Below are 19,923 nucleotides of genomic sequence, written 5' to 3' on the forward strand. Positions count from 1 at the left end.
CCACGGCTTTTGGTTAGCCTTTTTGAAACCTAATTTTTCTTGGCTAGTAATATTATAAACTTTTTTGATACCTTGCCAAATATCTTCAACTCCAACATCCTCTTGAAGAGTCAACAACTCAAATCTGTTCTTTAGAGTGAGCTTAAACTCTTGTAGCTTTTCAGAGTTTTGAAGGGTTGTTAAATTATATTTTTCCTAGGGTTAGGCTTTGTGTCCTGCTTTTTAAATCTAAGCCGAACTTTAGAAGATAGAAGATAATGGTCTGAATTAACATCAGGTCCTCTTTCAACCCTGACATCAAGGAGACACCCTTTAAAACGTCTATATATACAGATGTGGTCTATCTGATTAAAGGTTCTTTGATCTGGTGATCTCCAGGTGGCAGTATGAATCTTCTTGTGTTTAAAGATGGTTCCACCAATGACAAGTTTGTTTTCAGTACAAAAACTTACAAGTCTATCACCATTGTCATTTTCCTTGCCATTACTTAAGCCTAGGCCATATCTGCCCATGACTTCTTCTAAATTCTCATTATTACTCCCCACTTGAGCATTGAAATCTCCTAGGAGCATGGTCAGGTCCTTCTCTTTATGACCATTCTTAAATACAAAGTCAAGCTGGTCATAAAATTCGTTTTTGACCTCAGTATCTGCTTGTTCTGTAGGAGCATATGCTACTATTATTCTCAGATTGATGTTTTTAACTGAGGATTTGAAGTAAGCCTCCATGATTCTTGGACCATGGGGTTGCCAACTGCTCATGGACTGCTCTGCTTGCTTGGTCAGCATAAGAGCCACCCCTTGGTTATGTCCTAGATCCTCATTCATATGGCCTGAGAAAAGTATTTTCAAGCCAGAATGATGTTTAAACTCTCCATTATTTGTCCACCTTGATTCGGTGATAGCCAGGATGTCAACCCTGGCTTTAAGCATTTCTCGGCAAATGTTTTCTGTCTGGCCTGACTGAAACATTGTCCGAACATTCCAGGTGCACATTTTTGCTGGTCTGCGGGAATTCAGAATCATCCGCCTGACTGGTCCTTTAGCGGTTTCCCAGCCAAACATCATATTGTTGTTTCCAACCTCTACTTCGTTCCCGAGCCCAAAGTTAAATTGGTCTTTACTTTGTGCAGATTGAACGTGAGCAGGTTTTTTCTAGGGAAGGATTGTTAGCCCCACCCAAACCCCCGGAACTGGGGGAAGTGACCAGAATTCAGTCTGGCATCTACCCTAGGACCTTTTCAGCACAGTAGGACTCTTCTGGTGTAGCTCCTAGGATCATTGATGCACGGTGCAGGATGGACGGCGTGCACGTAACTGGTCTCCCATCCATAAAGGGGATTATATAGGGTAAAGCGGGGCGATCTCGGTTTTGAAGTGAAGTCGGTATTTTTTTGACCACCTTCATTAAATGACATTTTTCTCCATGTTCTAATCGACTGACAGAAAAAAAACATAAAATCAAATTTGTTCCTTATTAAATTGCCTACAAAAAAGTATAAAATGAAATTTTTGTGAGATGAATTTTTAGGGTACTTATTGGGTCTTAAAGTCGGACGACAAAAAATTTTTTTTCTCGATTTTTTTGCTTCGGTCGGAAAAACGGTCATTTGGACAAAAACTGGTAAGAACTAGAGCTTAGACGTCTTCAGGGGACTTATTAAGAATCTAATGGGCTATCCATTTCCGTTTAAAACTTTAAAAAAGCTTGTATAGTTTTTTCTTAAATCGACTAAAAGTGAAGCGGGGCGAATTCGGTTTTTTCACTTTTTATACTAATTTTTTCAATTTTATATAAAAAAGTAAAATTTTCGAGAAAAAAAAGTCTAATTTCTCGTACTTTGAAAAAATTTATTTTTTTGTAGAAAAAATTGTCCGATCTTCATAAATTTTTTTGTGAATGCTCTTTATTACATTTAGCAACTTTAACCTTTAGAGCATGCTGTAATTAAATCAATATGTCATAGGTTTTTTGAAGCTGGAAAATCGACCACAGATTTTGCCAAACTTTTCTTTTTTTTCAACTTGATTTTTTAGGAAATTTTGCTAATAGAACTAATTTTTTTTTTGGCCAAATCTATTCAAAGTTGCCTGAATTTTAAGGATCAGGCCTTAAAAGTCATAAAAAGTTATTTTTTTCTAGTAGTATTTTTATGTTTTTTATCAAAAAAATTTCGAAAAAAAAGTCAAATTTCGCGTACTTCGGAAAAAATATTTTTTTTTGTAGAAAAAATTAACCTATCTTAATAAAAATTTTTGTGCATACTCTTTATTACATTTAGCAACTTTTACCTTTTGGGCATGCTGTAATAAAATCAATACGTCATCGATTTTTCGAAGCTTGAAAATGCCCTACCGACTTCGCCTCAAGGCGGGGCGAATTCGGTGCCGTTTTAGAGATCAATTTTGACAAACTTCCCAAAGTCCTAGGTTTACGTCCTTTTAGGACCTTATCGACTTTTCCGAGATCTTTCTACTGGTCTTGGTCCCATTTAAAAAAAAAATAATTTTTACGATTTGCAGGTTTAAAAAACTGAAAAAAACACAGAGTTCGCCCCGCTTTACCCTACCATGTTATATTCTCAGAGAATCCAAAAATTAAAATATCAAAATTCTTTAGTTTCCATTTTCAACCAAAAATAAGAATTTTTTCATATTCATGAGTTGTCAAATGCTTTGTTTCAGTCTAAATTACACAAATTGAAACAGTCATAGTGGTTGCAAAATAACAATATTCTTTTATGTTGGTTATGTACCCATCAAATTAATAAAATTGTTTAACTCACCAAAATTATAATTTTTCAATTATTAAAAAACCAAGACTTACTTGAATGTCGGAGAAGGGAAGGGTGATTCCAGGGGACCCAAAGTTTCTTCTGGTTCAACGTCATTTGGCAGGAAATCAAGTATTGCAGGACTAAAACTAACAAAATATTTCATGAATAAAATATCTATCTATCAATAACAAAAGTACTTCAGAAGACGGTGAATAAATCGGTCTGGAATAAATGTCGGCCACCACTGCACTGGACCGATATGTTTATGTACTTCAAGAAGTCCTTTGGTTGTTTTAAGTTACTTTTTCTGGGAACGACAATACCGTTAAGACTCTTTATTAAGTAATAAATTGTTTTTTATATTTCTAACTCTGGACATCTACAAACGGATTAATATCTTGGGTAACTGGTTTTTAGCTTTTTATAGAAGGTTTCTTTTAGCAAAATAAAAGTTATATTGGCTGTTTTAAATAAAAAACACACCTTATTCATTGCTTTAATAATGTCAATAAAGTCATAAAGGTGCAACTGCTCAAGCAATAACAAGTTTACAACATAAAAATACAGCCCAAACATGTTTCCTTTACAATTATACAGGGGTGTATATTCTGCACAAGATTTATTTTTTTCCCCCTGCTACAAATTTTTTATTTTTTTCCCCCCTAGATTTTTCTTAAAAAGTAGGGGGGGAAATAGAAAAATATTTAAAGAACTCTATATTTTATTATTTTATCCCTCCTACCACACATTTTTTTAGTTTTTTTAACCAAGGAGGGGGGCGAAATGGAAAAAATGTTTTCAGTTTTCTTAATTTTTACATTTTTTCCCCCTCCAACCACTTATTTTTTATTCCCCCCCCCCCCCCGAGCCGGGGATCCCATGCAGAATATACACCCCTGCAATTATATATTTTTTAAAAATTCTGTTATATAATACCTACCTGGAATTGAAAACAGATGGCGAAGGTGTCTCCAAGACAGGACTGGCAGGAATAGTCAACCTATTCTGAATTATTCCAATCAAACTCCGTAGAATTATTGTCGACGAGGAAAAGTAATTCTCGTACACTAACCTTCCCTGAAAAGAAGAGAAATGAAGTGTTATGTCTCCAGAGTGAACCAAAAAAATAATTTTCATCACATGAAAAATACGTGTTAGATACCTAGTAAATTGAATATTTTGAAACATATATTTTAAAATTAAGTGATCTTGGTTTGGTGGAAGTACCATTAAATTAACACACAGAGAATGAAACGATAGAATAAATGAATGTGTCCACCCCGAGGACTATGTGCCGTCTTTGTACATCAGCGAATATTAACACAGCCAAGTTAAAGTCGCTACAAAAGAGCAGGAAGCAATTTTCTAGCAGTCGAAAGGTCCCTAACACCGGATCTAGGTAGTTATCTGGATTATATATCTATATTTATACATTTATTGAAGTATCGCTTTCTTTTGTTATTACCTGTCTTTTCATGTTAAAAAGATCATTGTATGAAAAAGATCTTATGAGATAGTGTAACTCTGATACTCTGTGTATTGGCAGCTGCACAGACAACCTGAAAATTAATTTAAATAATTTATTCCCTTGGGACTAGGATTCTCTAAAAATTAGTAGATTTTGTCTTTATAGTTTGAAGATTTTTTTCTGCGTTTCATAGAAACCTTACTAATTTTAGATAAAAAAACGAAAATAAAGCAAATGTTAATCTTAAATAGGTATTGTATCAAAATTATGTTGTAACATCTGTAAATTGTAAAAATACATAGGTACCCTAGTACTTTCATCCTCTAGTACGTTTGCCCCGCGCCCCCCTCGTACGTTTGTCAGTGTACCTATAAAATTCCTTTAATCCTGAGAGGTTACACAATGCACAAACATAAATGACATTAAAATTGAGAATGGCACCAAACCTTTAGAAATTAGAATTAAAGCAAATTAAATGCAACGCCCCCCCCCCCCCCCAAAAAAAGCCTTTTATCGCAAAACGTGTTTTTTTTGGTGATTTTGAATAAGACAATTCTACTAAGCCATTGCTTACCTGCTCCAATCCACAAATTCAGCAAATGGAAGCTTGATCCTAGTCCCTAGAATGACTGGAATACTGCCAGAGCGCAATGCCTCGTATAATCTGAGTTGTATTGCCTCGCTGCTCACAAGGGTGGCATCACTACCACTTAGGATCAATGTGAAGGTGGAGATATCAAGAGTTTCTTTCCTTCTCTAAAATGAATAAAAATGATGGGTAATAAATCTTAGTTTTAAGAATATTTTGAAAATTCAATAAATCTATTTCTAAATAAATAATATCTTAATAGGTAATGTGTCTCGGGACGGTTGAAAACTACTTAAAACTTTTTATTAGGTCCAGCTATTGCAGATAACTAACCATTTGATTGCACGATCTTTGACTAGAATAACTAGCTGTGCATGGTAATGAATTACGCTTGTTTTGGGCCAAGGCATTCATTCTCCCTACCCTTACTATTAATGTCGCGCATCTGACATAGAAGCAGTAGGTATAACTTATATGACATGTTTTGGGCCAAGATTCGAATCCCTGACCTATCCAACGATGAGCGGATGCGCTTCGTGTTACGTTACGTCACCAAACAACAAGGACAAACAAACAAATGACTAATAGTAAATTAAAGAGTAGCTGCGATGCTAATACCTGAACTATTTAGAGATCAAAAGGGATAAGACAATGGCCGATAACTTTAAGTATACCCCAATAATGATACAAAAAATTATCCCATCTGTAGATTAAAATAAGTGGTTGAAAAATTTCAACACTTAACTTAATGAACCAACCAATTAAAAAGTTCCCAAAAGTAAACTTTTAAGCCAACGAATATGAAAACTTGAAAAGGTTATCATAAAACTTTGGGGATTTGTGTTATAAACAGCCCATTGCTTCTCTCTGTGTGTAATATATTTACCTTAGAATCCTGGCAGAGAAACCAGTCCCCATGCTCCACTGGACCCTCTGGTTCACCTTCACAGTCAAACTTGAGGCTAAACTTGTCCTTGGTCTGGGTGAGCTCCATCTCTTTTAGACTAGCTATCACCTAATTGGAGAACTTACAAATTCAGGGGTCACGGGATCCCCTGCTAAAAGGGGGAAAGGGGAAGGAATTTATGTAAAAGCGGATAAAAATGAAAAATAAAGAGTATGTACTGAAAGCATTTTCCCCCCTTCTTTGGAAAAAAAAACAAGAAAAATATGTGGGAAGGGGGAAATGGATAAAATAAAGATTACCCAGGTACTTCAAACCTTTTTCCATTTCCCCCCCCTCCTTGAGGAAAAACTAGGGGGGAATGTAATGAAATAGTTTGGCTGCTGGGGCAAAAAAATTATCTTATGCAGAATATACATCTCTGTATGAATTTTATTGAATTAGGTAGACATAATTAATCAAGGTTGAATAGTAGCATTTTAATTTATAGTAGTATTTAAAGGTAAAAATAGATACCTAGGTATAAATAGGGGTTTTTAAATTTGATTTCAATGGCTTTAAAAAAAATTTACCTGGCTTAAAAGTTCATTCTCCGTTTCCGAAGTTTTTACATTGTTTGATTGTCCATGAAAAGAGAGAAGATATTTCCTGGTGATGGGTAGCAGGCTAGGTGATACATCCCATACAGGTACACTTGCCTAAAAAAGTTATGATTTTATAAAATCTTTATAGTAATGTAAAAGGATCTGTCTGTGTATCGAAGGATATCTCTATCCACTGAACCGATTATGGTTATGCTTTACAATGAAGCTTCTCACAGGTATTAAGAAGATTTCTGGTTTATTACTATTTTGAGCGAAGGACCCCCACCCCCCGGAGAAATCGCCATTAGGAAAAAATCCCCCCTCCCCCCCACCCCGAAAAGAAAATATTTTTTATTTAAACAACAAAAAATCAGGCAATAAAATTATGAATGTAACTTAACTACCTGATTTAACGGAGGCAGTACAAGATCAAAGTTGGGCCGAAACGTTGTCAGATTGGCAAAGCTTTGAGCAAGCATGGCACGCCCGTAGAACAAGTCACGTGACCCAGGTGAGGGTACTACACGCACTCCAGGCTCAGGTATCAACAGATGGTTCCTGCGCGGGATGGTATCTTATTTTGCCAGGGGACCAATACATAACAGAGATCTATGGGATAAGACAATGGACGATAAATTTATGTACGTCCCCAATGATGATACACAAAATTACCATTTCTGTAGATTACAATTACTGGTTGAAACGTTTGGACACTAGGTACTTGAATGAAACGATGTGCTAAAAGTATCGTTTAGGCACATGTCTTAATGTTAACTACAATTTGTATAGGTAATACTTTAATGAACAAGGGACAACTCTAAAACAAAATACTGCTAATTTACATTTCATCATTCTTCATTATATAAATGCTTTTGTTCGTGGACTTTATTATCTCTGTTACATGTTTCATCATTACTGGCAAATTCAGGGATAACACCATGCCTGCCATCACCGCGCCAGTGTAGCAGCCGGTCAGCTAGAGACTCGGATTGGTCCCCAATGATATGGATGAACAGGCAGGCAGAATTAGCATCTGCCACCAGGTTTGAGGAGGCCTTCAAGGCGGAGATCATGATAGGCCGTACTGAAAAGTAAAATAACAATAAAAAGTTTTCGTCATATATAACATGTAATGAAGATGAAAATAAAAATGAAAAACTCATTTTTTGAGGAAAATCCCTGGTCAAATCTTTTAATTTTAATCAATAACTTTATATTAGGTATGCATTACTACGTTATTTAAAATAGAAAAAACTTACAGTTCACTTTTTTTTAAAAATGCAATTCGTGGTACTATCCCTTTGTGTAAAGTGCCTCAGATTACCAACCACCTTCCCATGAAAATATGAATTTTGAGGAGTATAATTGTCGTCCATTGTGTTTTTGGTGCCTCCCTAGGATTTATTACCTTTAGCATTGGACGGATACACATAGACTGGCATCCCTGAGGTGATTGAGCAACGGGAATAGTCAAAACAGGATTCCATGTCACACCATAAGCCATTCACGGGTGGCAACATTGTTCTAGTAAATTGAAACATTGTTAGATGTACTTTATATTAATGTAAACTAAATTCATATTTATAAAGATTTTTAAAGATATATTTAAATTAGTTATTTTAGGAGCGAGGCCACTCAAAAGTTACCAATAACGATCTGTATTTGAGTCGGTGGCGCTTTAGTCTTTGCGATTATCATTGCAGAAATAATCTTCATTTATGACATTTTTTGCAGTTGAAACAACAAATAATTATAATAATTTTACTTTTTATCTAAAGGTGACGGTTTGATAGGCAGTGGTGGTTTTACGTCCGGAGTATTTCTTTCCATCAGTTCCAGTTGAGATATTCTAGTCTGCTGGATTGACGCATTTAGCTTTTCTAATTTCTAAAAAAACATTTTATTAGGTACCTATATAAAAGCAAGACTTTGAGTACTTTAAAACGTTCAATTGTTGTTGTTGTTGTAGCCCTGATTCTCTGAAGTTAGGACTCAGATGCACACGGAGACTGGAAGTGAGAATCTTTAGGAAAATTTTAGATTGGTAAGCTTATCGCACAGCTGATTGTATTATATGTATACAAGCTGACCCGCAATTCTTGTGGATACTACTCCATTATTACATCACCCTGGCCTAGAGTTTTGGCAGGTGTTCCATATTAAGCCACCCTAATTAATGACACTCTCATACGAGGAGCATGGACGAGGGAAAGCATGGTTAAAGTTGCTTGATTGGTAGAATCCTAACTTCTTACAAATCTCCTTCCATACAACCTTAGGGCATCTCAGGGAAGGTCGCGTAATCATAATCTGACAAATTGTGACAGCATTTGTCAACCAAGTGCAAAGTCTATGTGGGGGCTTGAACTCGGTTTCTCCCAGCCACAGCGTAGTCCGCTAACCACTACACTATGGGACACCCACAAAAAAACGTTCAGTTTAAGAATTTAGTGCAAGCTGCAACCTTTCTCTTAATAGTTATTTATCGCATCGTATTATAGACAGCTTTCCGCGGATATAAAAATGAAATATTATAATCTAGTAGCGGATATTAATCGGTTTAGAAGTCACACTGGAAAGTAATTTCTAGTTCCAGACTGGCCAGCCAATTTTGAAAATAAAAAACGTACATAACGTACACAAAAAATACGTTACGTACATAAAAAAAGTAAAAAAACGTACAAAAAAACGTACATTCCTAATAAAAATAAGTTAAATAATTTCCTAGTTACCTATTATCAATACATATAAGTCTACTAGCAGCTACCTGTAAAGGAGAACCATAGCGAACTGACAGACACAAGATATCCTATTACTCTATTCAAAAGAACTAGCGTCTACGCTCCTAAAGGCCTCTAGGGGCACTTGAGGAGGGGAGAGTTGAATTCAATAAAAAAAAAACATGGATGACAACATACATAAGTAGCGAAGCTCAAAAGTTATTTATAGACATCTGGAAAAAAAATTAACATAAAATCGCAATTAAAATTCATTTTTGGGGGAGGAGGTAGTTTTTTTTCTTAAGTCAATTTCTCTTGGGAGGGTGGATGGTGATACTCTTCCCCAAAATAGTTATAAAACTTCCAAAAACCTATGAGAAGCTATCCTGTTAAGGAGAACCATATCGGTTCCGTGGTTAGCGAGATTTTTTGGTTCAAACAAACAGACATTCTGTTATTATGTACAAAGTATATCCTATTATAAGGACCAGCGACTACGCCCTTAGAGGCCTCCAGAGGAACTTGATTAGGGGGGGGGGGGGAGTTGAATTCAAAAACCCATTTTTTTATTTAAAAATAAAAAGTAAAAAACAAGGATGACAACATCCTTAAGTAGCGAAGCTCAAAAGTTATGGATGGAAATCTGGGAACTATATAAACTATAGAGTAGTGTCGTAAAAAATAAGCATTTAACTTATTTAAATAAATCACAAAACCTTTTAAAAATATATAATAACGTGAAAATCTAGGAATAAATTCAGCCCCCAACCAATAAGCAAATCTCAAGTATTAAGAATGAAAACTAATACAATCCCTGAAAATTACAACCGTCTATCAGGAATATGAGTTGTGAAAATCACAAAAACCTATACATCTAGGAATCGATCTAGCACTGCAACAAATAGACAAACCTTAAAGAAACTTTTTGAAAATATGTAGAATGTGAATTTATTTATTCCCTGAAAATTTCAGCCATCTATCTTGAATAGAAGTCGAGAAAACCATGAAAAAAAAGAAAATCTAGGAATAGATCTAGCACCCAACCAAAAGGCAAATCTCAATGAAAATATGTAGAATGTGAACTTATTCAATCAAAAAACAGAAGCCGAGAAAATCACGTTTCTCCGATAGCATAACGGACTGACAAAGTGATTATAGAGTAGCTTCGCTAAATATTTTTTTTGGTGAGGGAAGGGGGAGTAGACCACCCCCATTTCTGATTTCAATTTTAAAAAGAAAGAAAAAATAGGGGAAGGGTTGTGATTTTTTTCTAAGAGTAGTTTCTCTTGGGAGGGTGGTTGTACCCTCTCCCAGGACCTATGAGAAGCTACCCTGTAAAAGAGAACCATATCGGTTTAGCGGTTAGCGAGAACCTTTGGTACAAATAAACTGACAGAGAGACATACATCCTGTTATTACGTACTAAGTATATTCTATTAAATAAAGTAGTAAGTTTTTTGTCTGATGCTTAAGATTTTCATAACTACTTCACACAGTTACCGAGATGGTTTTAGGCTATTTTTCTGCCATTTTGAATACAGGTTCTTGAAGGGATATGGAAGGTCAGAGAAAATAGCCTACAACCTCACAAAGATCATGTCGGTTCAGCAGTTAGCGAGATTCTTTGTTACAGAAAAAAAAGGATTTATAGGATAAACATATAATAGGTTATATGGTTATTTTGTCTATTGCTAAAGATCTCAGAAAATACTAGTCTTTAATACAAAGTAAATCAATGCCTGTCTGTCTAAAGCTTAAGATCTTGGTAACCGCTGAACAGATTGGGTTCTAAATTCTAATCTTCAGGGAATATATCTACTAGTTCTGTGGTAGTTTTAGGCTATTTTCTTAGAGTGTGGGAAACCCACCCCCCCCCCAAAAAAAAAAATCAACCACCCCTCAATTTATTTTTGTAAACTAATGCAAATCAGCGGGGTGGGGGAACCCCCACCGCACCCTGGGGCGAAGCCTAAATGAAAAAAAAATCACAATATTTTTTTATATTTTTTTTTGACAAATTTCCAACAAACGATTCTATAAAAGATGGATACGAAGCCTCTAATCCTAGTAGAAAGTAAAAATCTTTAAGTGTCCCTCCCCCGAAGAAAATAGCAAAAACCATCACAGGACTATTAGGTATATTCCATGAAGAGTAGAGCACAATAGGTTCAGTGGTTACTGAGATATTAAGCTTCTGATATACAGACGGACAGACATCATTCTACTTTGCATTATAGATAATATACTATTTTTGTAATACTTTTTGTACAAATACACATAAATATACAAATACTTTTATACTTACATTTGATTCTTATTCTTTAAAAACTGAAGATACCAAAAAATAAGACTTCTTAATCCTACACTGTGCACCATATGAGCACCATATGATATCTCGGAAAATTTACCCAAGTATATAAAGAATTTGAAAAAAAATATCGTAAAATCTATTAAAGGGGTAGTAGCATGAAATGCATTTAAACTTGAATTTAGTCAACTGCATATCTCTTTTTGTTCAATAGTTTAAACTATATCTATAGGACATATATTTCAAATCCATAAATTTAAACTGTAAGTTCTAATAACATATATGCATAATTTATATACATATTTTTGTTCTATGAAAATTGAAGATATTATTGAATTTATTTAAATAATACACCTATTGTTTTTGCAAAAATTTTCGTACAAAACATATACAAATTACTTTTCTGCTAATATTTGATTCTTATTATTCAAAAAAAAAACGTAAAACGTACAAAAATACAAATTTCAAAATACGTTACGTACACATATCAAAATAACGTCCAGAACGTACATAGATTCGATGCGTAACGTACAAAACGTACACTCTGGCCAGTCTGTTAAGTTCTGTAGCTAGTTAATAAACATGAATTAAACATTAAGAGAGTCTCATACAAGACAAACCTAAATATTTTAAGTTCGCAAAAAAAATAAAGTTTACTAGCAACATCCAAACAAGGTTGACAACAAACATAAGCCAGGAATAAGGTATAACCAACAAGCAAAATAAATCTAAAATAATAATTGGGGGGCAAATGGAGAGGTCGTCAATTTTACGATATGTTGCCCCCCAACGACAGCTGAAAAACACGTATAGGTTTCGTGATTTTCTTCCGAATTAATTTCGTTATTGGTATGAGCTGAACATAAGCAGCTAACAAAAAATAAAACGAAATGAGTTGGTTGTAGCGCATATGTCTAGTGGTCATAAATAAGAGGGGGGAAATAGTTAGAAACAGGATAATATATAAATAGAAAATCATTAAACTTTTTAAAATTCAATAGTATCGACGATATCTCTTAAGACGAGCTGGGAAATGTACGTTTTCCCCAAAGCGTTTTATTGGGCGATTTATAGAGTTGCTGCGCTACTAAAATCTTTGAAATTAAATGATCATATGTAAAATACCTTTTGTTCTCTGCCAACTTCATTTCTAAGTGTTTCCCTGTTGTTTGTCATGCCAGCTAAATCTGCCAGGATAGCTTGTCTCTTCAGCTCTAAATAAAATAAGACGGATGGGTGCTTTTCCTTGAAGTGCCTTTTAAGTACTGAACTCCTCAACCCTTCACTTATTTTTGAAATAAATTTAATTGATAATAAGTGGCGGATTCATACTTTTTATTCTTATTCCTATGGCTAAGGAACCCCATCCCTGTGGGGATACCCAGTACCCACTTAAACCTAACCTAACCTGCCCTAAGGAAAAAGCAAACTAACGAAAAACTACAATTCGCCTACCTTATTTTCAATTCAATTTCATAAATGGAAAGGGGGGGGGGTCAGAGCTCCACAGAAAATTCTAGGGAATACACCAGTACCCATAAAACGAGTGAATACAAATGTAAATATTTATTTTTTCAAATGGTAGTAGATCATTCTATAATTTTTCAGAGATTTAATATACCAATATGATTAAATTGCATTGAAGAAATATTTTTTATTTATTTTATCTGAACAAACAATAACATAAAAGATGCTTAAATTGAAAAAAATGTTTACAAATTCAAAGAGGGGGGGGGGGCGGGGGGTAATACAACCATCTCGTAATCAATGTATAAATGGCACTTAGAATTCGAATTTCGATCTGATATTTTGCATGAGTAATTTTTGGTAGGTCTATTTTCCCTAAATCGAACAAAAAGTTGGAAAAGTAACGGCTAACGGCTAGCAGCTCAGCCGTTTAACAATTTTTTGGCTTATTTTTAAGGCAAATCATCACGAAACCTATCTCCACATAATATTCCTTGCTGCTCCAAAACGTTTTCAAACGGTTCTAGCCGGAAGTTACTGAGATGGGTTTTTAATAAATGCCGCGTTTTTTCGACAATTTTTTAGACATTGATTGATTGAACGAAGACGATGGGACAGTAGGTATACAACATAGGGTAAGGGGGGGAAATTTCGTTTTTTTTGAAAAAAAATGGGGTAAATATTAATATTTTCAAATGAAACCAAGACCAGTAGAAAGCTTACGGAAAGGACTATCAGGTCCTAAAAGGACGTTATCCTAGGACTTTTAGAAGTTTGCCAAAAATGACCGCAAAAAAGTTACCGAAAATTCCCCACCACCGGAGAAATATCGGTAATTTTTTTCAACATAAAAAAAATCGATGAAAAACGGCCAAACGGCCAGTCGAACATAAATAATCATAATTAGTATAGGTTATAGGGATTATCCACAAAAAGTTTCATAATGATCGGACTATTCCTTCTATGTTAAAAATGAATTTTTTTGAAAGACGCAAATTTTCGATTTTTTTTATCGAAAATTTTTTTTTTTTAAACTTAAAATTAATATAAGAAAAAACGTATTTTATTACTTTTTAGGCCTGATCCTAAAAAAGCTCACATTGAACTATAGATTTAGCCCAAAAAACATGAAAATTGATTAAAAATTGACCTCAAAAATTGAATTTGAAGCAAAAGTGTCATCTTTGACAAAAATTCACCATTTTCACCCTGCATACATTTTCATTTTAAATATTTCTTTCTGTTCATTTTTATCTAGGAATAACATGATATTGTGTCAAAATGTTGTTTATAACATCAATAGGGTTCATCTAGGTTGTTAGTAGGTAAGATATTCAGGCTCAAAAAAACCCTAAAAATGAACCTAACCTTAATTAAAATTTCTTATTTAAATTTAGAGCCCCGGAGGGTTAGGGGTTAGCAGCAGTGGGGTGACTTCTAAACTAGAAGTTAGTTTACAAGCATTTAAGCTTAAGTGTAAGAAATCATCTCTCTTGGTCAAATACAGGGCGACCACCGCCTTTTTGTTATTAATATTGAAAATAACGTACTACAAAAAAGTTACAATGAACACAATAACGTACATTTTTTGAGAAAAAAAACGTACAATAATGTACCATAAACCACATAAACAATATACATATATCTATAATACAAAGTAGAACGATGTCTTTCGGTCTGTCTGAAGCTTACGATCTCGGTAAACGATGAACTGATTGGGATCTACTCTTCAAGGAATTGATATCCTATTTTATAAAGTAGTAAGCTTTTTTGTTTGTAGGAAAAGATCTCGCTAACCGCTGAACCGATGTGGTCCTGCTTTATATGGAAGCTTCTTATAGGTCCTTAGATGGCTTTAGGCTATTACATTTTTATAGAGTTCGGGTTTTAGGCTATTTTTATGTCCTCCAAATTCCTTCCAATATAGAGCCTCTAGATGCTAGGGGAGGAGTCGCTAGTCTACAATACAAAGTAAAACAATATCTGTCTGTCTGTTTGTAACGAAGGATATTGCTAACCGCTGAAACGATCGGATTCTCCTTAACAGGGTAGCTTCTCATAGGTCATGGGAAGGTTTATAACTACCTCCCCTAAGAAAATTTACCCCAATTTAATCATGTAAATAGTACCACCTAATAATGAGGTTTTTATTCATTTATCTAGAATTGATCGTTCGTAATTTGTAAAAAGAAAAAGAAAAAAATGAGTGAGTTTTTTTTTTAAAGGGAGTTTACTTGTTATATTTTACATAAATAAATATAAAAAATTTTAAGGTGGATTTTTTTTAGGGGGGTTGGGGTTGTCCCAAACCCCAAATAAATAGCCTAAAACCACAACAGGACCAGTAGGTATATTACCTGAAAAGCAGAACCCAATCGGTTCATCGGTTGCCGAGATCTTAGGATTAAGACTGACAGATAGAGAGAAAGTAGTATCTCATTCCTATAAGTACATGAAAACATAAAAATCAACTATAAATGATCTCGTTAACTGATGAACTAATGTGAAACTCCTTGAAAGTGTAACTTCCCATATGTCCTGGTAAGGTTTGTAATTACAATCAGTTTAGAATTTTTTTTTTGATATTTAGTGAAATACTTGATTGAGTTGAGTTTTTTTTATTATACGGAAGCATCACAATGACGTCATAGATCCTGGTATAAATTGGTAAAATGGCGCGCGAAGCGCGCAGAAATTTTTTAAAAATAGTTTTCATGAAATACAATAACATTAATGATTACTAATACTCACCATATATTACAGAAAAACGTACAATAACGTATACTGAAGTGTTCATATTGTACACAAAAATCAATAACGAACAAAAACGTACCAAAAAACCTAAAAATGGTGTTCAATATGAACATATTGAACATAACGTACATAGTGGTCACCCTGCAAATAGTTCCTGAGAAAATTAAGGTTAGGTTCAATTTTAAATTTTATTTGAGCTCTGAAGGGCTAGGGGTTGGCGGGGGGGGGGTGACTTCTAAACTAGAAGGTAGCTTAAAAGCATAAAAGCTTAAGTTTAAGAAATCATATCTATTGGTCAAATGGTTCCTGAGAAAATTAAAGTTAGGTTCATTTTTAGGGTTTTTTGAGCCCTGGAGGGCTAGGGGTTGGTGGCAAGGGGGTGACTTCTAATCTAGAAGTTAGTTTATAAGCATAAAAGCTAAAGTTTAAGAAATCATCTCTACTGGTCAAATAGTTTCTGAAAAAAATTAAGGTTAGGTTCATTTTAAGGGTTTTTTGAGCCCCGGGGGGCTAGGGGTTGGCGGCAGGGGGGCAACTTCTAAACTTAAACTTAGTTTATAAGTATAAAAGCTTAAGTTTAAGAAATCATCTCAATTGGTCAAATGGTTCCTGAGAAAATTAAGGTTAGGTTCATTTTTAGGTTTTTTTTGAGCCCCAGAGGGCTAGGGGTTGGTGGCAGGGGGGTGATTTCTAAACTAGAAAGTAGTTTATAAGCATAAAAGCCTAAGTTTAAGAAATTTTCTCTATTGGTCAAATGGTTCCTGAGAAAATTAAGGTTAGGTTAATTTTTAGGTTTTTTTGAGCCCCGGAGGGCTAGGGGTTGGCGGCAAGGGGGTGACTTCTAAACTAGAAGGTAGTTTATAAGCATAAAAGCTTAAGTTTAAGAAATCATCTCTATTGGTCAAATGGTTCCTGAGAAAATTAAGGTTAGGTTAGTGAAATACATATAGTAAATTATTTTTGGAAATTACCGATTTTTCCCCCGGCGCCAACTTTGGTCATTTTTAAAAAAAATTAAAAATATTAACCCGATTTTAAAGCTCTCAACAGATTTGGAAAAAGCGGGCAATTTTTAGTTCAAAAAGTTTTTTGGATCAGCTCTAGGTCTTACCAATTTTTGTGTAGGTCGATCTTTACACACATACTAAAAAATTTTTGAAAAGAAAATTTTTTTCGTCCGACTTTGAGACCCAATAAGTACCCTTAATATTCATCTCACAAAAAATTCATGTTATACTTTTTTGTAGGCAATTTAATAAGGAACAAATTTGCTTTTATGTTTTTTTCTGTCATTTGAAAGGAACATGGAGAAAAAGGTCATTTAATGAAGGTAGGTCGAAATTACCGAAAATAGCCCCTTACCGAAACTTCCCCCCCCTTACCCTAAGAATTTAAAATTTTAAAATTATTATTTTAGCCATACAACTTAAATCCATTTTCGCTGCATATTTATCAATGCATCTTTTTAGATCTGTATATTATACAAATGGCCAAAATGATAATTTTAAAATTTTGAATACTTAAGTTGTATACTCTGCTAAAAACCTTATTCCATCTTGAAGATCAATGCCCCGTACGATTTTAACAGAGTATACAACTTGAGAATTCAAAATTTTAAATTATTATTTTAGCCATTTGTATAATGTCTAACACAGCTCTAAAAAGACGCATTAATAAATATGCAGCAAAAATGGATTTAAGTTGTATATGTTGTATACTCTTCCACCGTCTTCGTTCAATCAATCAATGTCTAAAAAATTGTCGAAAAAACGCGGCATTTATTAAAACCCCATATCTGGTACTAGAAATCTAAAAATGTTTTTTTGTACCTATCATTTCACATGATTTAAAGCAAAAATATGATTCAAAAAGTTGATTCCTACGTAATTTATGACAGATTTGCCCAAAAAATAGCAAAAAACGGCTAAACGGCCAAGCCGTTAGCCGTTACTTTTTCAACTTTTTGTTCGATTTGGGGAAAATAGACCTACCAAGGATTACTCATGCAAAATTTTAGATCGAAATTCGAATTCTAAGTGCCATTTAAACATTGATTACGAGATAGTTGCATTAACCCCCTGCCCCCCCCCCCCTAATTTTATGTACCTTACCTAGTTTTTGGAGCTCATTTTGTACTGATCCCTTTATTCTTAAGAGCTCATCGATTCTAAAACATTGAAAAAGTCAGGAATAATACCATTAGAACTTAGCCTATATTGGAAATTTAATTATTGAGTAAAAAGGTTACTAAAAGAGTTAATGGAACATTTAGGTAGGTAGCCTCCCCAAAAATAGTTAAAACCCTTCCTTGAACCAAAACCTTTACTGTACAATAGAACCATATAAGTCCAGCAGTTAGCGAGATCCTTTGCTACACAAACACTTACAGACATACATCCTGATACTTTTATAAAAGTATGGTCGTAAATTTAAAAGGAAAATGATTTATTTACCTATGCTTAAGTTCTGGGCCAGATAAATGATTAAATTCTATCAAACCGAGAACTTTCCTGAATCAAAAGTTTAAACGTCATTACTTTATTTAACCAAATACTTGTATAACCAAATTAGCCACATCCCATAATTAGGCGAAGTTAATAAAATCTGTAAGAAATTTGGTTCATGGTTTATAACAAGGAAGGACTATCGCTGTATCCTTGGCAGGAAAGTACTATTGGGCAATTTATTTAATTTTTATATCTTAGAAAGCATATTTTACTTACAAAAAAACACTTACAGATCAAATTATATAGTTATTTATCAATGTATAACCACTGGATAGGTGAACTGAACATTCAACATGAATTTTATATTGAGTAAGATTTACTCCTTCAAATTTAAAAAAAAAATCTTCTAGATCCCTCAAAAATCAAAAACAACCCTATTTTTAGTTCACCCCCACCCCCCTACTTTAAAAATCAGCTTAAAACCTAGTGTTGGGCCGGATAATCCCTGATCCCTGGACACTGGGACAGTACCTGGCAACATCAGCAGAATCTCTGTCCATGTGTGGAAATGTTTCTATTGATGTAGTGAGATACCAATATGTTAGGATAGGCACGAATATAAAGCAGGGCACAAATATCATCAACAAACTAAAACGATAATTGTTCTAACTAATAAAAATAGGTTTATGTCAATGGATAGGTATAGAATGTACGTGGATACTGAATTTGACAGGTAAAAATTTTTCGTCAATTTAGGTTGCTAACATGGAACACATTATGATTTATTGGTCAGTTTGTTTATTCAGTAGGAGGGGAGGGGGTATGGTTGGAGGGTAATATTAGTTTAGCCAGTTGCGAGATTCACTTTATTAGAGAAGATGAAAATCTGGCGTAACATCCAAGTTTATAAATCCATTTTATATTATAGGTCTTAATTGATGAAACGATGGACGTTAAAATATTATACATCCCCAACAAACCAATCAAAATTCAATAAAAAAGTACCCATTTTTTATCAAGCCAAATGTAAAATTAGTATAATTTAAAGTCCAATGTACCCTCCCTCAATGGGTTTGTGAACTTCATTGACCCTAATTTTTAAATTGGTAGTTTGACTTGAGAGGCGCATTTGATGGTTAAAACAGTGAACAGTAACAAAATTTCTGATCATATATAAAAGAACTAGTGATGGCAATCCGTCAAATTTTTGGGCCGGATTCGGAATCCGGATTATTAAAAGAATCCGTCAAAAAAATGGCGGATTCCTTCCGGATTCTAGCAGTATTTTAAAAGGATTTTTAAAAAAAATTAAGTGCTACATATGTCCTAAAAATTAATGTTCTTGGTGTTCTCTATAATTCACTTTCGATAATCGAACCAGATTTTAAAAGATTATATATGTAATGATGATAATCTTTGCCTTCAAAAAGAGGCAGTTGAAAGAAAAAACTCAAGACGCTAATTTTAGCCTACCAATTAAGAATCCGGAATCCGCTATTAAAAAACAGATTCCGGATCCGGATTCCAAAATTGGCTCAAAAATTGCCAACCCTAAAAAGAACTCTTTAAAAATGGATTTTTCTAAATATGTCACATAGTAAAATCAAAAGGCCTTTAGTGAACGTCAAAGTAAAACAAAAAAATTCTCCATTTTACAGCGACGGATGAGACAAAAAAATTTGAGTTGAAAGAACAATTTCCTTGATAACTTTATGCTTATTAGCCAGCTCCAAAATGATTTATCCGAGTTACCCTTCATTTTCACGGGGTGTTCAATTTATATTAAAATGTTTTATTTCTATTTACAATCATTAGTTAAATGTAAATTTTTTTCATGTTTAACAAACATAAAATTATCACAAAATATACAGTAACATCTTGTCAAATCTGAAATATTATCAAATCA

At 34.1% G+C, this 19,923-nt stretch overlaps 1 protein-coding gene across 1 annotated transcript in view; it reads right to left on the reverse strand.

Annotated features, from left to right (window-relative positions):
* Positions 1-19,900, reverse strand: part of botv (exostosin like glycosyltransferase 3) — a 45,408-nt gene extending 25,508 nt beyond the window's left edge. The window contains exons 1-15 of the mRNA XM_080161643.1: positions 19,718-19,900; positions 18,549-18,665; positions 18,024-18,080; positions 17,682-17,737; positions 12,475-12,563; positions 8,087-8,208; positions 7,730-7,845; positions 7,264-7,405; positions 6,726-6,879; positions 6,310-6,435; positions 5,720-5,848; positions 4,819-5,000; positions 4,242-4,335; positions 3,717-3,853; positions 2,827-2,922 (exon numbers count right to left, since the gene is read on the reverse strand). Coding sequence (XP_080017769.1) covers positions 2,827-2,922; positions 3,717-3,853; positions 4,242-4,335; positions 4,819-5,000; positions 5,720-5,848; positions 6,310-6,435; positions 6,726-6,879; positions 7,264-7,405; positions 7,730-7,845; positions 8,087-8,208; positions 12,475-12,563; positions 17,682-17,737; positions 18,024-18,080; positions 18,549-18,665; positions 19,718-19,776 — 1,676 coding nt within the window. The 5' untranslated portion in view covers positions 19,777-19,900. The remainder of the gene's footprint in view (positions 1-2,826; positions 2,923-3,716; positions 3,854-4,241; positions 4,336-4,818; positions 5,001-5,719; positions 5,849-6,309; positions 6,436-6,725; positions 6,880-7,263; positions 7,406-7,729; positions 7,846-8,086; positions 8,209-12,474; positions 12,564-17,681; positions 17,738-18,023; positions 18,081-18,548; positions 18,666-19,717) is intronic.
* Between the last annotated feature and the right edge of the window lie 23 nt (positions 19,901-19,923).

This window comes from Acartia tonsa, chromosome 1, assembly GCF_053477335.1.
Source record: "Acartia tonsa isolate MP-2025a chromosome 1, ASM5347733v1, whole genome shotgun sequence".
NCBI classification, from domain to species: Eukaryota; Metazoa; Arthropoda; class Copepoda; order Calanoida; family Acartiidae; genus Acartia; species Acartia tonsa.